Raw genomic sequence first — 25510 nt, forward strand, 5'->3', positions numbered from 1 at the left:
TTTTGAGTCAATTCCAGTAGTAATTGGACTCTGCAGGAATTTGCAGAGTCTTCCTCTGCCTTGTTTAGGGGATCACAATTTTGACTTGGTATGCCCAGGCAATGGTCAAATCACCTTCTGGGGCTTTGAACCATCCCTTGGAATATTTGTCTGTTCACTTTAGCCCACCCAATCGAGAGGTTTGCAGCTGGCTGGTAGGACAGGCCAAAGGGCTCGGGAAGTTTTCCTGGCCCCTGTGCACTTTTCAGTGCATGGGAGGAGCCTTCTCTCCCCTGGGTGCACAGGCTGCGGGAGTCGGGCAGGTGCCCCAGTCCGGGCTCTGGGAATTGCAGGAGCAGAGCTGAAACTTCAGCCTTGCAGAAGTGCTGGAGGAGATTACTTACACCTGTTCACCTTCCCAGGCGGTGGATTTCTAATCCTTTCATGCATAAAGATGAAGCAGAGCCGGGAACAAAGGTCTTAGGCAGTTTAATGATTTCACAGAGTGCAGCCACGGCTTGGTTGGTAGTTGATGGGACCACGAGCACATTTAGTTTCTGAGGAATACTTTTGCAGTTGCCCCAGTCTGTGTGAGTTGGTTTTTTCCCCCACTTTTAACTGCCTGACAAACGCACTCTTTTGGCACCCTTACAACTGCTCGATCCCGGGGGAATTTTCAGGATGCTGGGAAACTCCAGGCACCCATTAAAGCCAGCCCCCTCCGGGGTCCCCGCAGGGCTATTGCTATGAACATGGAAATGCAGTGTACCATGATGCCATTGTGGATGAAGCCCCGTCTGTACCGTGCAGGCTTCAGGTGCGGGTACTCTTCCGTGCTGGTGACGCGGATGTGCCACACCTTCTTCCAGGCCTCGTAGAGCTGCACGTGCACCGGGTACACGCCGGAGTGGTGCGGGGCCACCGCGTAGCCCATGCCCGTCGGGATGCCGTGCTCCTGCAGCGCGCCGCAGGGAGGGACACAGTTAGGGACACACGGAAAGAGCCCCCCCGTGGAACTGTTCAGAGCTTTGGTCCTGCACGCAGTGGCGGGGGAGAAGCTGCTGTGTCTGGACAGACTTGTACCTGCTGTAGCAGGAGGTGGAGGTAACTGGAATTACAGCCCAGTAACTACAGTGAGAAGTAATCCTCCTGGATTATGTTCCATTGGTGTTGCATGGAACAGATTTGCCTCCTGTTCTGTTACATATTGCAGGTACTTTAATATGCATCCTACCTGCCTGGTTCTTTTTAAAGGTAATCTAGTGAACCAAGGGTGCTTATTTACTAAGCTGGTAAACAGATGGGGAAAAAAAAAATGTTGCAGTGACGTACATGGGATTTTGTTTCCTCATTCTGGCAGCGGAGAAAGATTCTTTCCTAGTTTAATAAATAAATATTCCGCATATCTTCTGAACCTCCTTATTTTTTCCATGGTATTATGGTAGTAGCAAGAAATAGCTTGGACTACTTTTTCATTTTACAAATATATTTTATATGTAGCTCCATTCCTATCTGGAAATATGTGCATTTTTATGAATATAATCTATAAATTATCTCGAAAATATCTTCCAAAGACACAAATTCATCTTGCTCCCAGTACTACTGGACACGTCAGCTCTTTTCTACTCCTTTAAAACTGATGTCGAGATGGAAATGGCTGAAATATGAGATGATTATTTTACGGGGTTTTTTTGTCCTTCCTCTTGCCCACGTTATCCATTGATTACTTAAATTCCAGGAACAGCAGGTTCTGCTGGGCGTCCTCAAGTACTTAACAAAGAAAGGGTTTTGATTCATTGGCAAAAATTGAGTTAAATCTTAACTTAGGGAACACTCATTCCTACATCACATAATGCAACCACTTAAAATTACCCATTCCTAATAGAAAAGACCTCAGGTTACTGACTGTTATTTTAAAAGAGAAACCCAAACTCTCTATTTTGTAATTTACCGAGAACAAAATGTAATTTCAGTTTATTAATGCTGTTACCTGCTTGAGAGGCATGAGTCAGTTTAAGGGTGAAATGAGGGATAGCTCTATAATGAGAGATAGTAAATCACCCTCTATTTTTGGCGCTTTTTTTTTTGCCACAGACATGTCAAAAGGAAAAAGCCGTATCAAAAGATTTCTTTAGAGCTGGCCATTTATCGCCGTGCCTGAGAGGTCTTCGACGCTCAGACTGTCAAACTGTTAACTTGAATATCCTGTCTCAGCTTGAATGCACAAACCTCCACCAAATGTGGGGTGAGGAGTCCACGGAGACATAGATGTGTACGGCAAATGTTGATAATGGGGTTGCTAATGAATGCTGCTGTGGATGACCTGTCCCAAAGATGGGATGTGGATGAGTATGCGTAAGATCCTGTTTATATCCCGACTGTTTGATGCTGGAATTGCCATAGCAACAGAAAGCTGAAATGGCCATCTGCCATTCACAAATAAAAAAAAGGCAGCTTTTCAGGAGTTTTCAATATAGAAACCAAACTAGCTTATGAATAAAACCTGCTCACTACACAGTTCATCCCACAAATACATCAGGCACCCAGATATCCAATATGGAGTTAAAAAGAAACAGCTATCAAATAATTGCATTTTCTTTGGGTAGTTCTATTTACCTGTGAAGATTAAATACTGCATGTCCCCTTTTAGTGATTTTTCTGTTGCTCTTTTCTTCTTTTTCCTCTCGTTTTGTTATTAAATTTACTTTGGGAGGGAAAACCCATGTGTTACAGGGGGCGTATACTGGTGTGTCAAGATACGAGAAATACCTCTTCTGAGCATTTGTTCTTGTATGTTCTAAGGAACAATTTTCTGATTTTTACATTCAAAATGTACACTGGGGTTTTTTTTTCATTTCAAAACTAGTGCCTGTTTGTTTCGTTCGGAATGCAGGTACGATTTGCCATTGTCAGAGAAAATAAGAATGCAAACTTTTAATAAATTTTACGTGTCTACTGTAGATCTTTTCACACAGCCAGTCAAGGTGCAGGTGTGAAGGCTTTTATTAGATGAAAAAGTGAAATACAACCTCAGCTAAGTTTGCCCAACCTTTTGGCTTTGTCTGATAGCAGGTGATGTAGCAAATGAGTATTTCAGAAGAAAATAAGGCGAGGCAGAATAAATCTCATCCTGCTGCCCAGGATGATGTTATCCTGTATTTACAGCCCATTTTTAGAGGCAATCTCCAGTGGGCCTCTCTCCTTCCCCACACTAAGTACAGAAATTAATAATGGGACAAATTAGGCTGTTTTCATCACATGTAGATGCTTTGCCTTGGCTATGTGGTCACTGGGCCCTCGTGTTGTTGGCATTTAATTGGTGTATTAAAAGCTGGTGGTGTATTTGTGGTTTGAGCAGCTCAAGAGTTCCAGGCAGAGGAAGTGCTAATGCGCATCTGCAGCTGGTTGTAAGCAGGAGGTGGGAGCCAAGGAGTGTTACTAGACAGGTTCTCAATTGATTTGTTTAGCTTTACATCTTTCTTTCTTCTTCCTATCCGCTCAGAGCTGCCTTGTACAGCCAGTGACAGTTTTTGCCTTGTCTCCGCTGCGCTTTGGGCTCTGTACTCACAAATGAGCGCAGAAGATAATCACTGAGCAAACAAACCAAGGGATGAAATAAAGAGCTACAGGCTTTGGATTAGATACATTCCACTTGTTTTTGTCAGATAAGGATGTACAAAGGGGGAGGAGGAATATCTTGTTATTGATGGCAGGGAAAACTTGGTTTGCTTTATTTTTGGAATACGTGCTATCAGAGACTTCTTCTTGAGCAAGTTTTTGCCTCTCTGTGTACCCATTGCATTGTCTATGAACAAGGAGAATAATGATTGAGGAATTATCAGTTTGTAAAATTTAATCCAAGGTTTTGTTCATTAATGTCTTTAAAGGGTTTTGGGATCCTCTGACAGAGAAAGAAGCCCAAACCACAGAACACGATCAACTCAAACCCAACTGATAATCAAAGTAATTGTCATTTCCCATTTCCTTAGGCAGGCTCTGGAACACACCATCCCATATTTACATAAATAGGATGACACTGGGATAGCAACGTTTCGGGTAGCCTGTGACTAACTTTACCACAGTTAAAATCTCTGTCTCTCGCTCCTCTGAGGCTGAGGATCTCGTGCTTGATGAGAGGTTTGGCAGTGAGGACTTTGGGAATGGGGCTATGGATGGTGCGGCTGTGGGTCAGGTACACATGGATAAGAATTTGGCCAGGCATCCAAGATCCCCTGCTGCCTGCCAGACCCAGAGCAACGGGACAATGACATTTATGCAAGATGTGAGGAAGTTTCTTCCTCTCACCGTGTAGGCAGTGGAAATGATAAATATCTCAGTGATACACGGAACAATTCGAAGGGCTCTGGGTGCAGGCAATCTCCTGGTTCACAAGCAGTGTATGTGGAAGGGAATCCTTGAAGGGAGATGCACAGAGGTGTCCATATCTGCACTGAAATCAAGACGGATGCCTAATTAGCGATTAGTTCTGTGTGTGCAGAACTGTTTAGATACCTGATTTCTATCTGTGTGTTGTGACAGAGCTGTTTGAGGCAGGCTGCAATTGTAAGCTCCCAATTTATAGAGCCTTGTTAGGAGGTGTGGATGAAGCCATGTGAAACAGAGCCAAGGCTTTTATCTGCCAGCCAGAGGAGCCAAAAGGTCTTAATAAACAGAACTTTTGTGTGTTATTTGGGATCTTTAGCTACCTTGAGTATTGGTTTTTGATATAATGATGCGCTCTCCATTCCTGAAGACCCTGTTACCTCCTTAGCCATGTTTAAAAAAAGGGCACAAAGAAATAGCACATTAGGTGAAGAATTATTGTAATCACACTCCAAATAATTGCTGCAGATTTATTTCCTTGCAGAAGCTGACACAAAGTGTCACCTCTAAGTGCAGCCAAAACAGGAGGTGGGGAAATATGGTCAATAAATGAGAAATGCAAGAGAAAATGGCACCAGCATCGAGCTGTGCTCTCCTGTGTATAATATTAAATGAAGATAGTGGACAACAGACAAAACATGTGTAACATCAAGCAAATTTTCTGTGTGTTGCTCCAGATGCCTGATTTAAATTTGGATCCACATTGTGAAATCAAAGAATAATGGGAGGAGGTTTGCTTTAACCTGGAGGGCTTAGAGAAGTGCAGCTGCAGAACAGGATTTGCTTTCTCAAATAAGACATGATGCTGAGGATGAGAAAGCCAGGGAGGAATCAAACCCGCTCTGAAGTCATGGCTGGGACCTCTCTGATAGCTATCAGGAAGGCTGTCATATTGGGAAGATAGATTTCTCCCACAAGAGAGAATTTCAGAGGAAGCCTTTTGAAAAGAAATGTTCTCATAAGTAAATCGTACAGCTCATATAGATTCAAGGTCAAGGGGTTGATACAACCCCTGTCCAAATGTTAGCAGGAAATAAAAGTGTAATAACAGCAGCTTTTCACTGACATCAGCTCCTTATTTATAGGCACCCTAAGGAGTCTCTACCCTTCAGGACACAGGCTTTATCGTTCTGGAGTTGAAGTTACAAACAGATTCCATTTACCAGCTCTGTTTTCAGGCTATGCTGTAGATTTTACTCCCAAAGGTGCCTTGACCTGGATGACTTCATGCTTCCTGAAGATACTAGGCGAATTTCCCCATAGGTTTTAAGATGAAGGGATTGTATATTTTTGAGATATGGATTGTTTAAAAAATTACTCTTGCATTTAAAATCTCAGCTCTGTTTGGGTCTCTGGGCCAGGCTACACAAAAGGCATGAACAGGCCGTGCCAGGAATGAGGCTGACAGGGAAGCAGAACTGTAGAAAGGAAAAGAAGCCATCCTGCCAAGCAGGAGATGGGAAGGGGGCGGAAGTCTGGCATAATGAGTAAACAGTTAAGCCAGTTTTAATTAATTTTCTTCAAAGGTTGTTTGGAAAATATTTCCATAAACAAGGGAATAAAGAGCTTCCAACTGCTTGTTCAGGCATTTGCCTCCGCCTTTTTCCTGATGTGCCTTGGCTCGTGTGAGGGATGGGAGGAGGAAGGGGCTTGGCCTTTCGGAGCTGGGAAGGGCTGGGATTGCTGTTCCCAAAGCAGCTGAGAAAGCCCCACAGTGTCCCTCTGCTCCTGTGAGTGGCTCTGGTTGCTTGGCATTTCTGTGCCTCGCCAAAGACCACACAGTGTCTTTTCCAAAGGCAGCGGTTAAGAGATTTCAGGTTCTCTTTGTCACGTGCAATGAGCCAGCAGAACTGTCCTGAAAAGGCTGCAAACAGTACAAGTGCTGTGAGGTCTGGGCAGGCGTGGTGGATGGCTGTTGGAAGTTCAGAGCACAAATGAGGAAAAGGGAAGCACCATTTTCCATCAATAGTAGCAAGAGGTTAGCTATCTAAAGAGCGTTTTTCAAGCGGGTCATTAAAAAAAAGGCAGGGTGACGTCCCGCAGCTTCGCTCATTGGCTCTGTCAGCATCAAGATTTCTCCCAAACCATACACCAGGTTTAGGGTTCACTGCAGCTTCCTCCCTACCTTACTGAGGATGTTTGCAGCAGATCTTAGGAAGCTGATGACCTGTGTACAAACTGCTGCCTAAAGCTTAGAAGACCAGGTGGCATCTGTTGTGTTTTCACTGATTCTGATCCCTATGGTCCTGCCAGGATACTTGGGGCAGGGCTGCTCCCTCTGCAGAGAGCCTGTGTCGATAGGAAAGGCTAAGACAAAACTCAGTTTGAGTCACAGACTGGCTGGGTTTGGGATGAGTTTCTAACCTCACTGCCTCTGTTTGCAGACCTGAGTTAATACATAGGTATTGTATATTTATTTATTGCATATAAGCATAAAACCAGTGTAGAAAGCATGGTCAGGGGAGTGCAGGCATCCTAGTAAATCTCTTGGGAACTCTTACTCACTATTGCAAACTCTTTGTTGAGGATCATCTGTTCCACCAGAGAGGACTCATTGTGGAAGAGGTGTGGCTGCATGTGACTCCACATGTGGGGAAACCACCAGAACTCATCCACAGATCTCAGCAGCAGGTCATCGCCCTCATCCTCCTCCTCAGTCCCTGCGGAGGGAAGAAAGGGACAAAAAAGATACTAGAAAAGCAAAGAAGGCCCACAGTTGTTTTTTAAACACAGAAGAGTCTGCCAAAAACTCTGGAGTCCTTGGCCTGTCTCAGTGTGTTACTGCCACGTTTATAAACTATGGGAATATTAAAAACAAACAGTAGGACTTTTTTTTTTTCAACTTGTATGATCTTATAAGCCACCCCTCCCCATTTTCTCTATTTTCTTTATTTTAATGCCACACTCTCTTTTCATCCCCACAACCTGGCAGCTTGGATTTAATGTGACCAAACAGTGTCAGGAATTTTAATGCTGTTTTCCAGGTCTTTTGAAAGCTGGACAAATAATGATGTTCAATCAGTATTAAAGAAAAGGTTCAGTATGTATCAGTTATTTTTCATTTTGTCCTGATAATAATGTCACTGTTAAATACAAAATATTCTCCAGAAGGGCAACAACATATTAATAAAGTGAAATTTTATCCGTGCTTCCCCCCTATCCTCCTTGTAACTACCACTTTATTAGCCTGGGTTAATTGAAATCTGATAAATTCTGGTAAAGTGTGAAACAAGTTTTAAAATATAACCAGGTGGAAAGCATGAAGCTCTAATGGCAAAAGGCTTCCAAATATTTCTTAGGGTTCGATATTCAATTTTGGCCAGATTTAATCTTGAAGTAAAGCCTGTAAAAGCTCCTGTGTTAGTGAAGGGTATCTGCTTCAGGCAGAAGTGAGGATCTGTGGGGCTAACAAAGAGAACCTTCCATTTGAGAAATGACACAATGCTGCTCCCACCATCTGCAGACACGTCTGCCCTGCTTTGCCAGCCTGGAAAGGCAAAGTGACATTCCAAAGCGCTTCATCCTCAAACCACCCAACAATATTTGATTTTTAGCAGATTTCCTTCATGTTCTTTGCCATTTGAATGCTTTTATTTCGCTTCGGTCTAAAAATAATTCCCAAAACCAGTCTCCTGATGCAAACACAGAAATCCTGTGTTCTTACAGGCCCTTTAATGTTTTGCAAAATGCATTGGAAGCAAATGCTCCACGGATGTCACTGTTTACTTGGCAGGAACATCCAGAGATGCCTGTTCAGTGCCTGCACTTCAGCTCTTGGCTTTTGTTTTTCATTTCTGCAGTGGTTTTTGAAGAATCCCACTATACAGGGAGAGCAGTACTTTAAACTTTCTCCCAGAGTCACCGAATCCCTTTGCTTCCCTCTTTGCAGCACTCTGCAAGTTCTAAGGAAGCTGCTCCTGCTGATGGGAGTGCTGCTGGAAAAAGAAAACAACCTTGGCTGCTAGGGCACTCCATACTGAAAAGAAAGGCCTGGTGGCTGCTCCCTCTGTGCCCTGCATTTTTGCAGTGACTGCTGGCTTGGGTTTTTTGGGATATGTGCTTCACCTGCAGTCACTCAGGCTTGGGCAAGGGAAGAAACTTAACAGAGGCTTTCAAAATGGGGACAGGGCAGGGAGAAAACAGAGTTTGTGAGGCAACTGAGGGTGTCTTTGATAAGCCAAAGTTAGGAATGGAAAGGAAAAAAGTGGCTATTTGAAATACATGAAGAACTACAATCAGAGTAGATTCAGGTCAAGGTATAATTTAGTGCCTTATTAACTTTTGAAGTAGAGTGTGGTTCTTGAAATAAATCCTGCTGCTCCCCATTAATTTCTTTGTAAATTTAGATATGCACCTAATAAAACGTTGTGCTTCTTTTACTGCAACAAAAAACAAACAAGATGGAGTATAATGCTTTCCATTTTAAAGAAGACTGAGCCCATCCTACAATGCCAGAGGTGAGGCCGAAAGGTTGGAAGCTTAACCTTAGGTGGTGGCAATGTTGATGAGGTTAAATTTTCTTGCAAACCTTAGAGAAGAATGTGGTTTGGTTTTATGAATTCTTAGTTTGTGTTATTTCCAAAAAAATCTCATGCAAAGTTTGAATGGAGCATTTGGTGGGTGCATATGTTGTTTAAATATTTCTGCCCAACCCCTTATTCAGAGTACTGGAGGCTAAACAAGGGATCTTGAGGTTTTAATTTTTTGCACAATCAACATCCTTTCTGTAACTTCCTTCATTTAAATGTGAAATGTGAGAAGGGCATAAAACCTATGAACAGGGTGAGCATTGTTGGCTTTGAGTGCAGTTTACACAGGTAATAATTCAAACTTTGTTCATAATATTTAACCCCGTATTTTAAAACGGTAAGTGTACTTAGATGTCTCTTTGGATTTCAAAACTGAAGCAGAGTTGGAAGCTGCTACCAAGAATCTTGTACATCTTCAATGCAAATGCCGAGAACGCCTCAATTTCAATTGCTGCAGCATGAACAAGTGGGAGGTGTTTGTTAAAGCTGCAGAACTAACAGGGTCTGCTCTTTGTTTTTGTTAGTGGTGTTAATACGGTGCAGAGTTTACCCGCTGATGTGGCCCGATGTACTGCAATATCTGATTTGTCAGCAGCACCTTTCCACGAAAATGCATAATAGTTTAATCTGCCAACATGTCCTCACACTCCTCTCCCTCTCGTAGTTTTAAAATGATCCAAGTTTAGGAAAGGAGAGCACAATGGACTAAGGGAGTCAGTAAGGCACAGCAGCTGCGGAGCACTAACAGAACGTGTTGAGTATCTGACAGTAAAAGCCTCTGTGGGTCAGCAAGCCACGTGCACAGTAATTAAAGAACACCTTTCCACGCTTTATTTACAATGAGTCAATAAAGGGTATATTGTGTGGAGAATACACTGAAATCTTTCCAGTCAGCTGAGATGACGAAGGGCCATCCCCACCCTCCGTTAAAAACCCGGCTGCATCCGGGCCCCTTTGTGGAGCCAAGGACACGCTTCCACTTGGGAAGCGGTTCTGTGCTATTCTGGGGAGCCTTGAGATCCTTAGGCAGATGGGCACACGTGCATATCCTCCTCTTTTCTCTCTCGACAGCAGCAGCAACTCTGAAATTGGTCAGCATCGTATCAGAAAACCTGTGACAACGTGGAGGGCGTTGGGATGAAGGAAGGAAGGAAAAATAGTGGCAGCTCAGGGAGTGGGGTTTTCACAAAGGCTGCACAGTCTCTGCCAGACACTGCCCACTATGTCATAATAGTAATTAAGTAAAACCATCTCTTTCTCCATCTCCTCCCCTCCATGGGTCACCTTTCTCCCCAGTGGACACGAATGATTGATAGCAGCTCTGTTCTGGAGATGGCCACAACCGAGCAGGTTCCTGCTTTAGAGCAGCTCAGAGCCCTCGGGCTGCTTTGGGGGTTTTGCTGCATTGCACGTGTGCCCAGTTAATCTCCAGAAGAACCAGCTGCACTGGCAGGTCAGCACGAAGCGAGGAGAATGCTGTAGTTCTGTCTCCAGAGCTGCTCTCTGACCACAGCTCTGCCACTGCCCTGTTATATGACTCCAGGCAAGTCATTCCATCTCTGTCTGCCTCCCATTTTCCCCAGGCTCTCCAGCCTGTCCCTTTAGTCCATGAGGTTTCCTGGGCAGCAGTTGCTCAGCATTAAGTGCTTGCACAACGGGAAAACAGCCCGGACTTAGTGACAGTGATACAAAGACATCATTTTGCCTTCTCTCTACTCATCCCACAGAGGCTTCCTCATCTCCCTTCTCCCAGGGGAACCCCCCTTACTCCACAGCTGCCTCAGGGTCTAGGAAAGCAGGGACTGCATCATTCCTAGCTTTAAAACTCACCCTCCCATCCTCTTGCTGCCTTCTCCCATGCTCCAGATAAGCTTCCCTGGCATCACTCAGTGAGTGTGGCTGAATGGGCTGACAGCTGAGCACTTTGGAGCTGGTCTCCAGAGGTGGGAAGGGTGGTGGGGTTTGGAAGGAAGGACAGGAGGTTCTCCCTTGCAGGGAGTCTCTTCTTGCCTCAGCAGAACAAGGGAGCAGCACAGCTCAGTGGCACCAGAGGGAAACCTGAGTGTAGGTGCAGCAAAGGGGAAGGCAAAAGAAGGGGAAAAGAAAGAACATCCTTAAAAAGGAGGTATTGAGCTGTGGAGTAATAGAGCTGAAATGAGAAAGGACGAGGAGATGTGGATGTGCCTCATCTTCCACAGACGCACAGTGGAAGTGTGCGGCTTGTTACTGCACCAGGTATGGAAAGGGCAGGGTTTCAATACAAATTCCTTTTCGTCATGTTTTCCTTTTATCATCCCTCCCGATTTGCAGATCACCGAGATAGATTACCTTCACAGGCATAACAAAATCTGGTGCATCCCCTTGAAACGCTTCCGCCTCCCAGAGGCTCTGAGACATGATTTTCTCAGTCTTTTAGATTTCATCATACCTATCATACTGGAAAAACCTTACTCTGTCTTCTGTGCTGCCCTGTCTCCTGTGGAATTAGAGAGGTCTCTGCAACTGCTTTGCTTCCTTTATAACACTAAGATTTACCACCACACCTCTTTCAGGAAAACACCAAGGGCATCCTTGTGTACCTGAGCAGCTCATCCTTAGTGTCTTTACCCTGTGGACACTGAATTAGACTCCAAAATGGTGGAACATTTCCCAGTGAGTCACTGGGTGATTTAGAAAGGGAATGTTTAAAGCTAGATTTAAAATCCTGTCACCTATTTAACTGCAGCTACCTGAGAACATGAAGTTCCTTCTTACCTGTGTGGTAAAATTTTCCTGAAAATCCAAGGTTGAAGGTAAAATTTGCAACCTGAGTGCGCAGTAAATTTTGAGTCTCTAGTAAAGCCTGAAATAAATAAGAAATTAACATGGATTTAGAAAAGTTAATATTATTTTGGGCTCATCTTTTTTTCTAAAACTATTACAGAGAGCTTAATTTGTTCCATGAGAGTTTGATGGACTAGAGAAGGTGGTGAGAGTGCCTAAGAATCCAGGGAGGTGATGGTTCTGTGGCTTGGCCCAGGATATTATCCACTGGGGCGGTGATCTATGGCAGGACCTGGATCCAGCCACTCAGAGGCAGCAACATACCGGATCACTGGGTCACCCATGCTCTGGGTTATTAGTGAAGCCTGATAAAATGTGCTTAAAACCCCAAACAAAATTAGGAATACTTCTCGTCATCTAGGCATGAAGGTGTTGGCATTTACTTACCTGCAGGACCATTTGGGGGCTGTGTCTGAACAGCAAATTCAGGCTTAAGTGTGAATAAGCAAAGCTTCAGGTTTGACTATAGTAGAAGCAGTGTCCGTGTCATAAATTATTTTTTAATTTAATTAAAGTTTATTCTCTCTTCCAGGCTAAGATAAGCCCACTGTAAATGAAATGGAAGGAAAGGGTGCTGCTTATAGAAGAAATAGGTAGTCTTGGCCACTTGTCCAGTTTTTGTTTTGGACATGTTTCCAGCTACTAGGGAAAGAGAGAAGATGGTTAAGCCTGTGTGAGCTTTACTTTCTATTTACTACAGGTTGTTAGCTCTGTACTGCTCCTGGAGCTGGTCCTTGTGCCCAGATCTGCTTTGGATTCCCAGCCCGTGGAATTTGGGTGCGCTGCATGCGAGATGGGGAGTGCATTTATCTCCCTATTGGCCTTGCCAGTGCTGAATAGGTTATAAACTCTGTTTTCATCAATTTGCCGTGTCTCCATTATGTGGCTCTTGAGAACTTTTCCTATTATCTATTAATAACACTTCTATTGATTGGACCTTCGTGTTCTTGCAGAGTTCAAAGATAAAATGATTGCAGCAGTTTGCGCACACCCCCCAGCCCAGCTAATGCTGTCCTTCATTTGAAAAAATTACGTTGTGTATGGCCATAATATCACTAAACTTTGCAGGAAAGTAGCTTTTTGGTCTAATTTAAGCAACAACCAGCACCCCTGCTTGGGATCAGAAACCAAAAGTATCTCCAGTGCAGGAGAAACGGTGAAACCAGGGTTTAAGCAGCTGAGGTGTGTGAGTGTCATACAAGAGACTTCCAAGCAGGGTGCCTCTGCCTTGTTATTTTAAATAGAAACACACTTTGGGTGGCAAGGAAGATGTAAAACAGAGATAGTGTTTATCAGCTACAACAGTCACCAAGCAAATTCCTTTCCTTGCTAAAGGAAATAAAGTAATCTTATGACAGTAAATTTTGTGCTTTAGCATTAAATATTAAGGTGGCTGTATGGTTTCCAGCCTATCTTGCCAGACATTTAGTAAGTTGATTATTTCAATCCTGTGACAATTTCACATGCGGGACTATATTTACATAATATATAACAAGTAAATGTTCACTAAAATGTAAAACCTCAGAGATGAACACCACTGTTAGCCGAGGCACTGAGGAAAATCCCTAGCTGGTAAAAACTGGCGCTAAATTGACACCATTAAAGTCAGAAGCATAGAATCTGAGTCATTATATTTTAGAACATAATTTTCCAAGCTATCTAGAGCATTTTAGATATGTTGAGAAAGACTGATGGGCTGAGTAAAATCAATTTAATTTTCCTTTGAGGGAAGAACATCTTGAGAAATTATCATCACTTAACACACAGTACAAGAAGGGGCACGGAACAAACATCATCTCATCACCTGGGCTCCTCTCTCCCGCTCCCCTCACATCTCAGTAAGATGACAGAGCTGCAGAATAGGCAGGAGCCTTCCAGCCCAATGAGGTCTCATTAAAAACACAGAGCGAGGATTAAGATGTAAATCCTGGAACCTGCAGTGTGTCAAGCACTTTCCTCTGTCTAAAGGGCAAATCTGTCACTCAAACTGGATTTGGCTTGGTCCTAAAGACTTTTTTTTTTTTTTGCCATTTCAATTTCCATAAATGCATATTAATTCAAATAATATGCAGCTAAATTTTGTTGTCATGACCTCTCCTCTTTTTAAAGCTAAGAAGATACTGTCAGCTAAGCCAGTCCAAACTTATTTTGTCACTGGTTGTCCGCTTGGGGGAAGGGCAGTAATGTCTTCCACATCCTTAATATCAAAAACTTTTTAGATGATTAGGGTCTGCCTTCCTTATCTCTAATGAAAGGGTGGAGAGGCTGCACATCCCTGGCACCCAGTGCCAGAAACCTCCCTGGGATCTGCACGGGCTCCCTGCGAGGCAGAAGGTATTTATTTCATTTGATCCTGGAGGTTCTGCAGGATGGAGAAGGGCTATTGAATTTCATCAGCTGGAAAGCTGCTCCCTTTCCAAGGCCAGGTGCCACACAGCTATTCCCACTCTGCCCGCTGTCCCTGGCTCCACAGGTATCCTCCCTTCCCTGGGGGCTCAGGGGTCCCCATCCCTGCCCCCACTGCATGCCGGTGGAAATACAGCCAGCATTCCCTGTCGAACCCACAGCTGGTTATTTTTGAAGAGTTAAATAGATCCCGATTAACAATTATCACTTTCCAAGGAAAGAGCCACGGAGCGCGCTGCACATGGACAAACAGGCACGTCTCTGTGCCAGGCTAAGCAAAGACAGGGGCTTTCTGTGAGGTAATCTAAGCTGCTCTTTCAAACACAAAGCCTTAATTGCCTGGAATCTCTCAAAACTCACGGATTTAACTTTATTAATTGATTCTTTGCTTTGTCAGTGAAGCTTTTCTCTGACACCCACAAGATACAGTTTCTTCATTATAATGCATTCAGCAGCCTTTTACATTAATCCATATAATTACCTTTTGTAGATTTGAAGTCGCCGTGTCTTTATTCTTCATAATTGGTGCATCTATTAGGAAGAAGTTGATATTTTCCTGCTATGTCCCTGTTAATTATAACTCTATCCTTCATTTACATAATAAACTTTTTGGGGCGATTTCTGCAGGAACATTTCATGCCTAACAGGAAGCAATTTGCTTTCCTTCATTAAGTACATTAAAACTTCATGCCCCAGACATCATTGACGGTAAACATTTGATTCTGCTCAAATTTAATGCACCAAGGCATTTTGCTCTGCCATATTAGGTTTATTTATGTGCTGTGTTCTGGATTGTTAGCTGCTAATGAGACTTTGGCTCTTATTGCTCTAAGGCCTGAACAGTAACCTCATTTTAATGAGTTCATTATTTGCTGCCTTCTGAGTGGAAGACAACAAATTTTCCTTTTAATTAAAGGTCAAAACACCTCTGGCTGAGGGAAGTGTAGAGGTTATCAAATCCTTAGAGAAGGCAAGTGAATGACTTTTCCTGATTTTGATGCCAAGCATGGGCCGGCCAGGCTGACGTAGAAGGTGCCTCTCTGGGGAGCAAAACTCCAGATCTAAGTTAAGTGCTAACAATGCTAAAACGTGCTACTGGATTTCTGAAGACATTGTTAAGGCAAAACAGGACCTGAAAGTCAGCCAAAGTAATTAAAGAGGCTTTCCTCCTCACCCAAAAGTCTGTGTGGATCAATAAAGCTGCTAAAGCATGAGCCCTTCCTTGCACGTGCAGCGGTGTTTGGGGTGAGATGCCAGCTGGCTTGAGCCAACACGCCGGAATCTCACAGTTCTTACTGGGGAAAGGGAGGCCAGTACTGGGGGTCAGTACTGGGGCTGTTTGTGGGGAGACAGATGTATTTGCAGCCGGGGGTTCGTGTGTGTGCAAGTGCACAGACAGGGATCGGTGATCCCTGAAACTTCAGTTAAACCAAAAAAAAGGATTCCTTACGGGAATTGATGCACAGATCCTCATCCTTTCTCTAGTATTCTATTAACCAAGATTGTTTCACGTGCCTTTCATCCTGTTCCCGCGGCAGGTAACAGCATGAGAGACAAGAAGGGTTCTTGGGAAAGAAAGGACCAGTGTCTCTGAGGTCAGCTGGTGAAAACTTAAAATCTAGTTTTGGAGGAAAATCCTAAGAGTCTCTGAAACGCAGACATTGTTTAGCTTGAAAACTGCAGCTGTCAGAATTCTATCTTCATGACACCTCTAAATATTATTTCTGCAAAACAGAACCAAACTCCTGACACCTGGAGGTGTCTCAGGGACATTCCCAGAAACTGAGAGCATCGGGAAAAGCACAGGAGGGGGACACAAGATTTGCAGGACTTAACCTTTCCCCGGTGTGGAGGAGAAAGCCTGGCATTTCATTAGGGCTCCTGCTCATAGACGCGACTTTGCAGAGGCAATGCCGTGAATGTGAATTTTGGGAAGGAGCAAAACCTCCCGATGCTGGAGGTTCCTGTGTCCGTGGCAGGATCCGTGTGGTCATGGTACTCAGGGTACTCCGCCTCTGGGGCATTCCATATGGGAGAGCTGCCCAAGGAAACACCATCCCAAGTTACTACAGAGCCTGGTGGTGAGGATGCACAAAGTGTGGGGCAGGTGAGAAAGTTCTTCACTCAGTCTGGAAGGAGATCTGGGGAAGGAGGGGAAGTCAGATATTCCTGCTTTGCAGTGCATCTGTAATTTGGTGTCATCTTGAGTTATTTTTCTTGCACAGGCTCGTTTGAGGAAGTGCTTCTGGCACAGGAGGATGTGCCAGTGCCCCAGGGTGCACGGCCAAGGTTACACTGTCCCACCACCTTCTGAGGGATGTGACTGAGAACCTGGTCCAAAGTGGGCTCACTTGCCATCACTCAAAATCATTACTCATTTGGGAGCAGGCCCTAGTGCTGGATAGCGACTCCACTACAGGTCTCTGCTCTTTCTTGTGTGTGTGTGTAAAATACGGATATGCTCACTAGATACACAATACTTTTTATTTATATACACTGTAGATAGAAAAGACATGCAAATATTTGCACATATATAACTTTGACGTTACCTCTGCTTTGAGCTGGGGCTTAGATTAGATCACCTCCAGAAGTTTCTTCCAACCAAAATTGTTTTTCACTTCCAGACAGTTTTCTCAGGCTTCTGTGGCACATATTTGTTATTAATACCAAGAAGTCTTTTAACGCATTTATTCATTTTTGTCCCTAACATCTGTCCTTAATGCTTGTGTGCAGCTACATAGCCCTGAGGTTCATTCCCAAGCTGTTCTGTGCAGCAGTTTGCTGGTGATCTGTGGAAAGTTGGAGGACTGCAAAGTAATAGTTTAAATTTCCAGCTGAAATTTTTGGGAAGGAAAAAAAAAACCAAAAAGCAAAGAGTACTTGCAGCAATGTTTCTTTGCACTGGAAGCACCTGCTGTCAGGATGTGATTTTTTGATTACCTCTTCCCATTCTTGCTCCCTCCCTGAAATCTATGCTAGGATAAAAAAATCTGACTAAGCCTGCTGTGGTCTTGGCAATTTTCAAAGCCGGTGGAATTGGAATTGATAGGAATACCACAAAGCAGTTAAAATCACAGTAATGACTGTAAGGAAGGTGTGAAATAACTAGCCACTGCTATTTTCTGACAGGAAAGCTGTCAGTAAAAAAGTGATGTCTAGCCTGACATTACTGATGGGGTCACTGCAACACCGGGATTCCAAGTTCCTTATTTTCAGCTTTCAGATTGGAGCATAAATTTCTGTCATAAGGGGAAAAATCAACTCAGCTATATCTGCACTTGTTAAAACTCAGCTTGGTGAGGAATTTATAAGCCCAGTGAAGCCGAGCTGATGATTTCTGTGCGGTGAAGATTTTAGCCCATGCTTATAGCAGATGATAGCAGAGTGTTGGAATTAGGAAGAGTCCACATTATTGACTACTGGCTAGAGTTTGAAAGCAGCTTAGGGGTTGGAATTAGTCAAATCTTTAATGGGATTTTGAAATCACTTGCCCTATACCCTATGCCAAACCTGACTGGATCAGAGGGAAACTGCCAAACCTCACGGACCTGGAGACACCTTTCACCCAGTCCTTCCTACAAAAGATGCCGTTCCCAGCGCTGGCTGCAGAGCGCTGGGCACAGCCAGTGAGGTGAGCAGGGCTTTGGTCCTGCCTTCCCAAAGGGTGGGACCGCATTTCCTCATGCATTTGTTTCTGTGAAGCGCCGTGCTAACCCATAGCGCCGTATAAATAATTAATAGGGAGCTCTCGGCTGGGGCTGAACGCAGCCAGCTCCGCCTGCAGATCTATTTTTTATTGTAGAGCCATTACTTGAGTCTGTTCAGCACTTCCCTGGAGTTGGCTGCCTTTGTGTGAGGTCTGACAGGATAGGTGGGTTTCTTTGAGGCAAGAAAACGGTGAGGACATGCACGTATTTGTGTAGTATGTTTACTGCAAACAGAAAAAAAAAATCTTTTTCCTTCTTGAATGGAATACCCAATTTATCAGATCTTCTGCTGTTTTGTAACTCTGCGCTAAAGACAGAAAGCTGTTAGGAGCCTACCCACATTTAATTTGACCCAGAGGAGTGCATCTGCCCCAGCAGAGGTTCAGCCCGTTTCAGCTGAAGGATGAATGGGGTGATACTGCACCAAATTTACTACTCACTCCCGACTAAGTGGTGAATAGCATCCCTGAGAATTCAGGAGGTGGCTTCTGATTTAGTATTAGGAGAGAGATGATGCTGAGTGTGACACAGATACCCCGGCAGTGAGAGCACCCTGACCAACTGCACAAGTGTGGGAGCAGAGATACATAAAAATATCCATGGCAATTATCCAGTCTCTTCTTGGAAAAATGAATTCCTGGCCTTGTTAGAGCATCTAGCGGCAAAAAGCTCAAATGAAGAGCAAGGGGACAGTCTAACAGGGCAAAAGGCATGAATTGAAAATAAAGAGCATGAATAAAAAGCAGGGTTTATTTTAAGCAGGGCCACACAGATGAGTTAAGGCAATCGCTCCCCATTCTGGGGAAGATCAAAGGCATTAGGCCTGGCTGGGAGCATCCACAGGAGCTGTGGGAGCAGGGAATGGCTGCAGTGGTTCCCTGCCAGCAGTGATTGCTGCTGTGTTGGCCTTACCCACTGAGAAAATTTACAGCCTGTTTGGGAAAGCACTGAGGGTCTCCAGTATCAATCACTCCTGATTCTGAAGGATTTTCTAGGAATACTAACCAAGTCTGCTGACGGGTCCTGGAAGGGGAAAAGCCAGCGTGTGCCCATGCTGAGATCAGGTGGCAACTCCCTGGGCTGCGGGGAGCCTGCTGGCACAAGGCCAGGGCTGAGCAGGATCCCTCCCCGCAGGCTCACACAGCAGGAGCTGGTGGCACTTTGAGCAGAGCAGTGAAGGTGCTTGGAGATTATTTCTTATCACTTCTGACTTTTCAGAAGCTTAAGCATTTTCAGCAAAAGAGATCTCTTGAAGAAAGGCTCTTCAGGCAGGGGAATCAGGGGAAGGCAATCTGCCAGTGGGAGATCATTTGGATTATTGGTCCTGTTGTTGAAACAACATGATCAGGAATGCTTGTTCTAATTTCAATGGCTCTGCCCCCTATGGCTGCAGTTCAGCCTGGCCAGCTGAACAACAGCCCCACGAAATAAAGAAGAGATGCTCTATTTCCCCATATCCACATCTGCATGAGGCAGGTGGGGCTCGTCTCTCTCCAATTCCATCGTAGAGCTACCAAGGAAGAGACCCAAAGGCAGGGACAGAACCCTCCTGTCAGCTCTGATCAATCACAAAATAAATCTCTGGAATAAGTGTTGAACAGCAAAACCATCTTGAGGCTTTACAGGGACCACATCAAGGTCTAAAATAGTATGTTAGTCAAAAATGCATGTTGAGCCATAGTGGCCCCGTTGCAGGAAACTGTGCTGGTGTCAGTCACTGTGCTGCATGTCACCCACCTACAGCCCAGACCGGTCATTAGTTAGCCCAGGTGACGTTTAGGCCATGCCAAAATAAAAGGATCAAAGTCTCCCTCTCTTTGGCACAATACAAATATAGGGGAAAAGACAAGTAACACCAACAACTGCATTTTGGTTGAGTTGTATATTCTTTTTCTTGTGTCTTGGTGCTTCAGACATGCTTCCTTAAGCAAAAAAAATTACAAAAAAACCCCACTGCAACCTGTTACAGGTGGGTACTCAGTTGCTATAAATTATTTAAAGGCTAGACTAATGGCAGCTACGTTATTTATCTTTAATTTATGGTCTTGGATCTACTAAGGTTTAATCAGAGTGGTTTTCTGTTCCTTTACTGCCCTTGGAAATCATTCACTCGGATAACTTGTCACAAAAATAAAACTTCCTTCAGGTTCTCATCATGTACATTAATCTCAAAATTCTGAACACCTACCAGCAATCTCGAATTCCTGCTTTAAATTTACTGCTTAAAATCTAACTGATGTATACGCTTTGTGGTGGGGAATTAAGGGTTGTTTTTTTTTTAGCACACATTCCATCATACAGGAGAGATTGGAGCAGGTGATATATCCTGAACTGAGGTCTGTCCTTCAGGGTTCAGACTGGGCGTGCTGGCACCATGATGGATCTGTCCTGTGGCTTTAAAAGAGTGCCTCCATACGTTTGGGATTTTTTTCCCTATGTGAGTCTGCCCATTGCCCACCCTCTCCATAAAAATCAGAAACCAGGGAAGTCTGGAGAACTGTTTTCCTGGGTTATTGTGAAACCTTCAGTTTGCAAATCTTGATGAGTAAGGGTGTGCTTTAAAAACCACTAGGATTGAGTGTTGCTTTTTAATATTTTCGAGACGTTTGATACTTGTTTGGCAGAGCTTAACTTCTTTGACCCTTCTTCCTTCTTTGTGATGCTGTCTTCCATTATCCAGGGAGCTCGCTTCAGTGTTTTGATAACTAGAATTGGATGCTTCTGTGGAATGAAAAGGGAATTTCAAGGCAAATGTTCCTGCTTTACACTGCGTCTCTTTCACCAGAGATCAGAGTGCTTCTGCCACCCCCTGCTCCTTCAGGTTCAGAGCAGAGGGAGCTAAAACCTTTATTGTCCTCCAGGACAAGTTTTAAACTCCCTCCATCCTGGAAAATCCTCCTGCTTACCCCTGCTTTATTATCCTTCCCAGCATGAAGACAGCACAGTGAGCTGTCCAGAGGAGGAGGCTGGAAGATCCAAAGTAAAATCGCAATGCCCACCTTACATTTCTACTCAATTCTCTTGAATAGAAACATGAAAGGCCAGTATGTTGTCCAATAAAATCAATTCAGACCACCAACTGAGGCTGGCACATTTGAAGTCAACAGTTTCAGAAGTTCCAGTAGGTTACTTTTTCATAAAACTAGGTAATTTCAGGTAAAATTGAGTAAAAATCTCTTTAACAGTCAAAGGAAATGTTTCAGGTTCAAAAGTATCACCACACCTTTCCCAAAAGTGGGAAAATTACACTCAGAGCAAATCTAAAGCACTGCTCTTCCTCAGATCACTCTGGAACAGACTGGCAAAAAACTCAAACCTGCACCCTTGAAAAATTCAAGTGATCCAGCCTAATTGTGGAAAAGTGATGAAATCTTTCAGTCCTTTCAGCAACTTCCTAGGAAGGAAACTTCTGATAACAGCAAACTCTCCGACATGGCTTTTCCAGCTTAGCCTTGTGTAAGTGCCCACAGCCAGCCAGTTGGTCCCAAGCTCCCTGAGCGGATCCTGTAGGTATGGTATGCCTTCCAAGAGTAACAATGGCTGATGACAATAATAATCCAGTGAAAAATCAGTGTTTGTGATCCCTTCCTGTCTCCTAACAGTTGAAACTCTTGGCTTTCCTCTGTTCTCACACATAGGAGAGCACTGGTTGTGAACCCTTGTGCTGAATAGGTCTCTAGCACTGGGGAACAGGGAAGAGAGCTGATCTCACCAGCACATTGAGGACTTGCATAGCACTGTCTTAAAAAACAAAAGCAGCGCTGCAAGGTTGGAGGAGAAAGGTTTGGGTTTTGCTTAAAACAGACTCCCATTTCAGAGTCATTCATATGCATTTTGGTGGCAGCCAGAAAGTGGCATTACTGAGGCAGTTAACTTTTAAATCTAGTCGCTTTTGATCTTAATCATTAAAGGCAGTACTTTTCTCTCTAAATATTCCCATTGAAAACTGTAGCTACTTGCAGTGTAAAGTATGAATTCATGTAACACAGGATCATTAAACTGGGAAAAAATATGTTCAGCGAACTATCAAGCTTTTAATTATAGTTGTTACATTAAATTTCCACTCATTTCTGAAGTGAGAGGTTCTATTACTCTCGCAGCTGAAGGGTAACGCCATAATTTTATTTTATATGGGAATAGCTGTTTTAACATCACAAATACTGAATTGCTGTGACAGGCTTTGCTTGGGTAATGCTCTGCTAGCCAAGCTGCACTGTTTGACAAGGTGTACATCCAAATCCTGGAAAGAGTTTGCAGCTGTAAGATGAGAGAGAACTAAAAGCTGGGTGTTGTTTTTCCATTGTGGAAAACCTTCCTTATTCCTCAAGCTCTTCTTTGCCCCCTCTCTCATCAGCTGGGGTTCAGCATGCCCCACGCATTATGCCACCAGTGAAATTAATACTCCGGAATTTTTCTCTGTGTGGAATGTCAGCTGGGTTTGAGCAGGTTAAGAGCAGAAGCCTTCCAGAAGGCTGGTTTTAACCATGCTACAGCAGGCTCTTTCCAGGCACAGGTTTCCTGCCCAAAATTCCCTCTGGTCTTTAACACTCACCTTGAAATATTTACAGCAGGGATGGGTAGCTTTTATTTCCTGATAATGTACTGGCAGCCTGTTCCCAGTTACAGCAGAAATAACAGTGAAAGCATATGGGAAACCGTATTCCCTTTCCTAATAACAAATACAGTGGAATTACACTTTATAATGCCACAGACGTATTTGTTTATGATGCACATAAATCTTGGGATATGTTACTAGGAAGACACATGCAGAGCTTTTTTTATTAAAGAATTCATATTCTGCAGCTGAACCTATTTTTATTTTTTAAATGTAATGCATTATTGTTCTTATTGTTATTATTGTTACTATTAACCATGTAGAGCGTAGCCCCAGCAGTTCGCACTTCTGCCTGGAACTCCTAAATTAAAATGACTATAGGGCACTTAATCTCTATTAACTATACATTCATATAGATTAATGCTTATTTGTGCATGCGTATTCAATTAATCCCCAGACTTTTGTGCTAATTTGCTGAAAAACCTACAGTAAATATTATTAGAAAGGAAGTCTTCAGTCTTGTAGCCCTCAGGGGTTAAATATTACTGGAAAAAGGACAAAGGACTTTGATCCTCATCCCCAGAGCCTCTCTCCCTTGTCCTGCTTTTCACCAGGCTGCTTTTCCCTGGGTACAACCTGCTGCCCATGTGATTTGCCCTCTTAAAACAATTGGGTCTCCACCAGAAAAGCACTTGTGCTATCACGAATCACTGACAGCTTTAAGAGCCAATTTTTCAGGAGGTTTGGGCAAGACAGGCAAATACAGTCTCCTGTCAAAAATGTGAATTCCATCATTTTTTATACCATTTTTTACTTGAAGGGCTGATGTTTTGGGGAGAAAAACACACAGGTCCTGAAGCCCATGGCTTTAATTCAGTCTGATTCAATCCAGGCAGTTCAAGTGTAATATTGAGACAACTTTTAGGAATTGCTTCAGTGTTGGTATTTTAGATTTAATGTGTAATGTAAAAGCTACATTAATAATTCTGGCTTTTACGTGAAATGAAGAGGCAGTAAAACCCTGAAATATCCATTTCCTGGGATATTCTTGTATTAAAGAAGGCTCTCAGCAAAGTGTGAATTACTTGCATTTTTTAATTTCTGGAAGATCAGCAATTCCAAAGCTACATTTAATTACGATTTTTGGAATTTATTTTTTAATATTCTGCGAACTGCCCCCTTTCCCTTTAGTCTGCCAGAGCAGATGAGCTGGCAGAACACAATTTTGTTTGAATCACATTCCAGTGAAACATTCTGTATTTCATAAATCAGCATTTTGCCACAGGAAGCTGTTTCACTGGAGCAATCCAGGTTGATCAAGTAACAGGAATATAAACTCCATTTTCCTCTGCCTTGCCACTTGGCCATTTTGGAAGGATTTTCCACCCATTTAGTATAAGGATAAATGGCTGAACAATTAGGATGGAAGGAAAATTAAAATCCTAACCTCTAACTCGTTGAATTTTTTCCATACCTTGGTCAGAAAATATTGGGAAGGTGGCATTACTTTTAATAGATTTAGTTTGTGGGGTTTTTTTAAAACCAAAGGCTAAAATGCCAATTAAATGACTACATCAATTAAAAAGTTAAACTCCGAGATGAGGGATTCAGCCTTTTTCAACCAGAAGTGTTAAAATTGCAGGGATGTCATGTGCTGGAGAAGCTGAGCGTGTACCACACCACAGATCCCACTTGTGTTTGGGTGCTGTCTGGATGAAAAATGTGAACAGCAGACTAAGAGAGTGCTGGCAATTAGCAGAAAGAACAAAAACACAGAGAAGAGTAAGGCTGACAAACATTTAGAGAAATTTTCATGGCTTGGCAAAGGATCTTTATAATTTGTGCCTCTGAAGGGGAAAAAACCCCCACTTGATCCATGGCTTTATTTCCTAAAGAAGGCAAACTCCGGGCTCTGAAAGGGGAAACTTTAGTTTCTCACTGAAGCTGTCAGGCTGGAAGGACACCAGGCTGCCTTGGTGCCTTCTGTGCCAGCCTCAACTGCAAATACAGGAACTTCTTATTGTCTGCTCCCCTCATCAATGATAGATGCTGCAGCTTGAGATCAGAACACTCCAGTGCAGGCAATGTGTTGCAGCAAATCAAATCCTGATGAAAGAAACCACTGCCCAGAAAGCCCCGGGGCGTTTTAACTAATGCACTGTTTTGCAGGAAATTGTCAAGGGTTTATCCTTTAATTTTCCTGTTAAGTTTGAAAATTAAATTCTTAATGGAATTAAGTAAAAATTGTTTTGTTTTGTTTTCTCCCTGACACTTCTGGAGAGAAATTCTCAACTTTTGTAAGATATTATCTATAAAATGGTGTGACTATTTTAGTTACAAGTTAACGTATTTAGAATTTGAAATTTTGCTGACCCAAAATGACATATTTAAATTACCAAATAGTCTTGTATTAGAATTTCCCATGAGGCGAAAAAATTCTTTAGTACTTTGTTTTCTTTTTCTTCCTGGATGGAAAGAGGATGGGTCAGGAGGTGTAGAAGATGGGAAATAAATGCCGTAATTGAGGGGATCTCTGGCCAAGACACAGACCCTAAGATTTAATTTGTGTGAGGATATGTATATAAAGCTATAGGAGTGGGTGGATAGATGGATATGTCTAAGGATTTGGAGCCTGAAATACTCAAGTATTTGGTTTTATATTGCATTGTGACACAGATGTGGACAGAAGATTCCCAGTTAATTGTTGCTAAATAATTTAAGTCTCAAATTTCTCCTTTTCTCTTGGATGTTTTCTCTGTTTCTCACCTGTTTGTCCATCCCTCCCTGTACCCACCCTTTTCCTGAGCCCTGCCACTTGCGCATCATTTGAATAATGCCAACAGTGCTAAATTGAGCTTTTGCTCTAAGTGTTCCTCCTGCTCCCATTTGGATGACAAAGGCATATTTAAAGTCACTTAAGTAACGCTGCTCCTGAAGGAGCTGCATTATAGATGGGTTCCTGGTAATGTGTTTATTGCTGCTTCAAGTGCTTTTAAGGCAATAATTATGACTGCTCTTGCAGTCTGCACTGCCTGGCCCTTCTACAAGGCTATTCCATCATTTCAGTGTGTTGTTTTCTGTTCAGGAAGCAACTGTTAGTGCTCCTTTTTAACTAATAAGTGTTGTTT

General features: G+C 43.3%; 1 protein-coding gene across 3 annotated transcripts in view; it reads right to left on the minus strand.

Annotated features, from left to right (window-relative positions):
• The window catches only part of NDST4 (N-deacetylase and N-sulfotransferase 4), a 68681-nt gene that overhangs the window by 22930 nt on the left and 20241 nt on the right, over positions 1 to 25510 (minus strand). For all 3 annotated transcript variants that reach the window (XM_066184856.1, XM_066184857.1, XM_066184858.1), the window contains exons 3-5: positions 11646 to 11733; positions 6868 to 7022; positions 749 to 934 (exon numbers count right to left, since the gene is read on the minus strand). In XM_066184856.1, the coding sequence (XP_066040953.1) occupies positions 749 to 934; positions 6868 to 7022; positions 11646 to 11733 (429 nt within the window). The remainder of the gene's footprint in view (positions 1 to 748; positions 935 to 6867; positions 7023 to 11645; positions 11734 to 25510) is intronic.

Source organism: Chamaea fasciata, unplaced genomic scaffold (assembly GCF_029207755.1).
Source record: "Chamaea fasciata isolate MVZ Bird 193981 ecotype frontalis unplaced genomic scaffold, bChaFas1.0.hap1 SCAF_6, whole genome shotgun sequence".
In the NCBI taxonomy this organism is placed as follows: domain Eukaryota; kingdom Metazoa; phylum Chordata; class Aves; order Passeriformes; family Sylviidae; genus Chamaea; species Chamaea fasciata.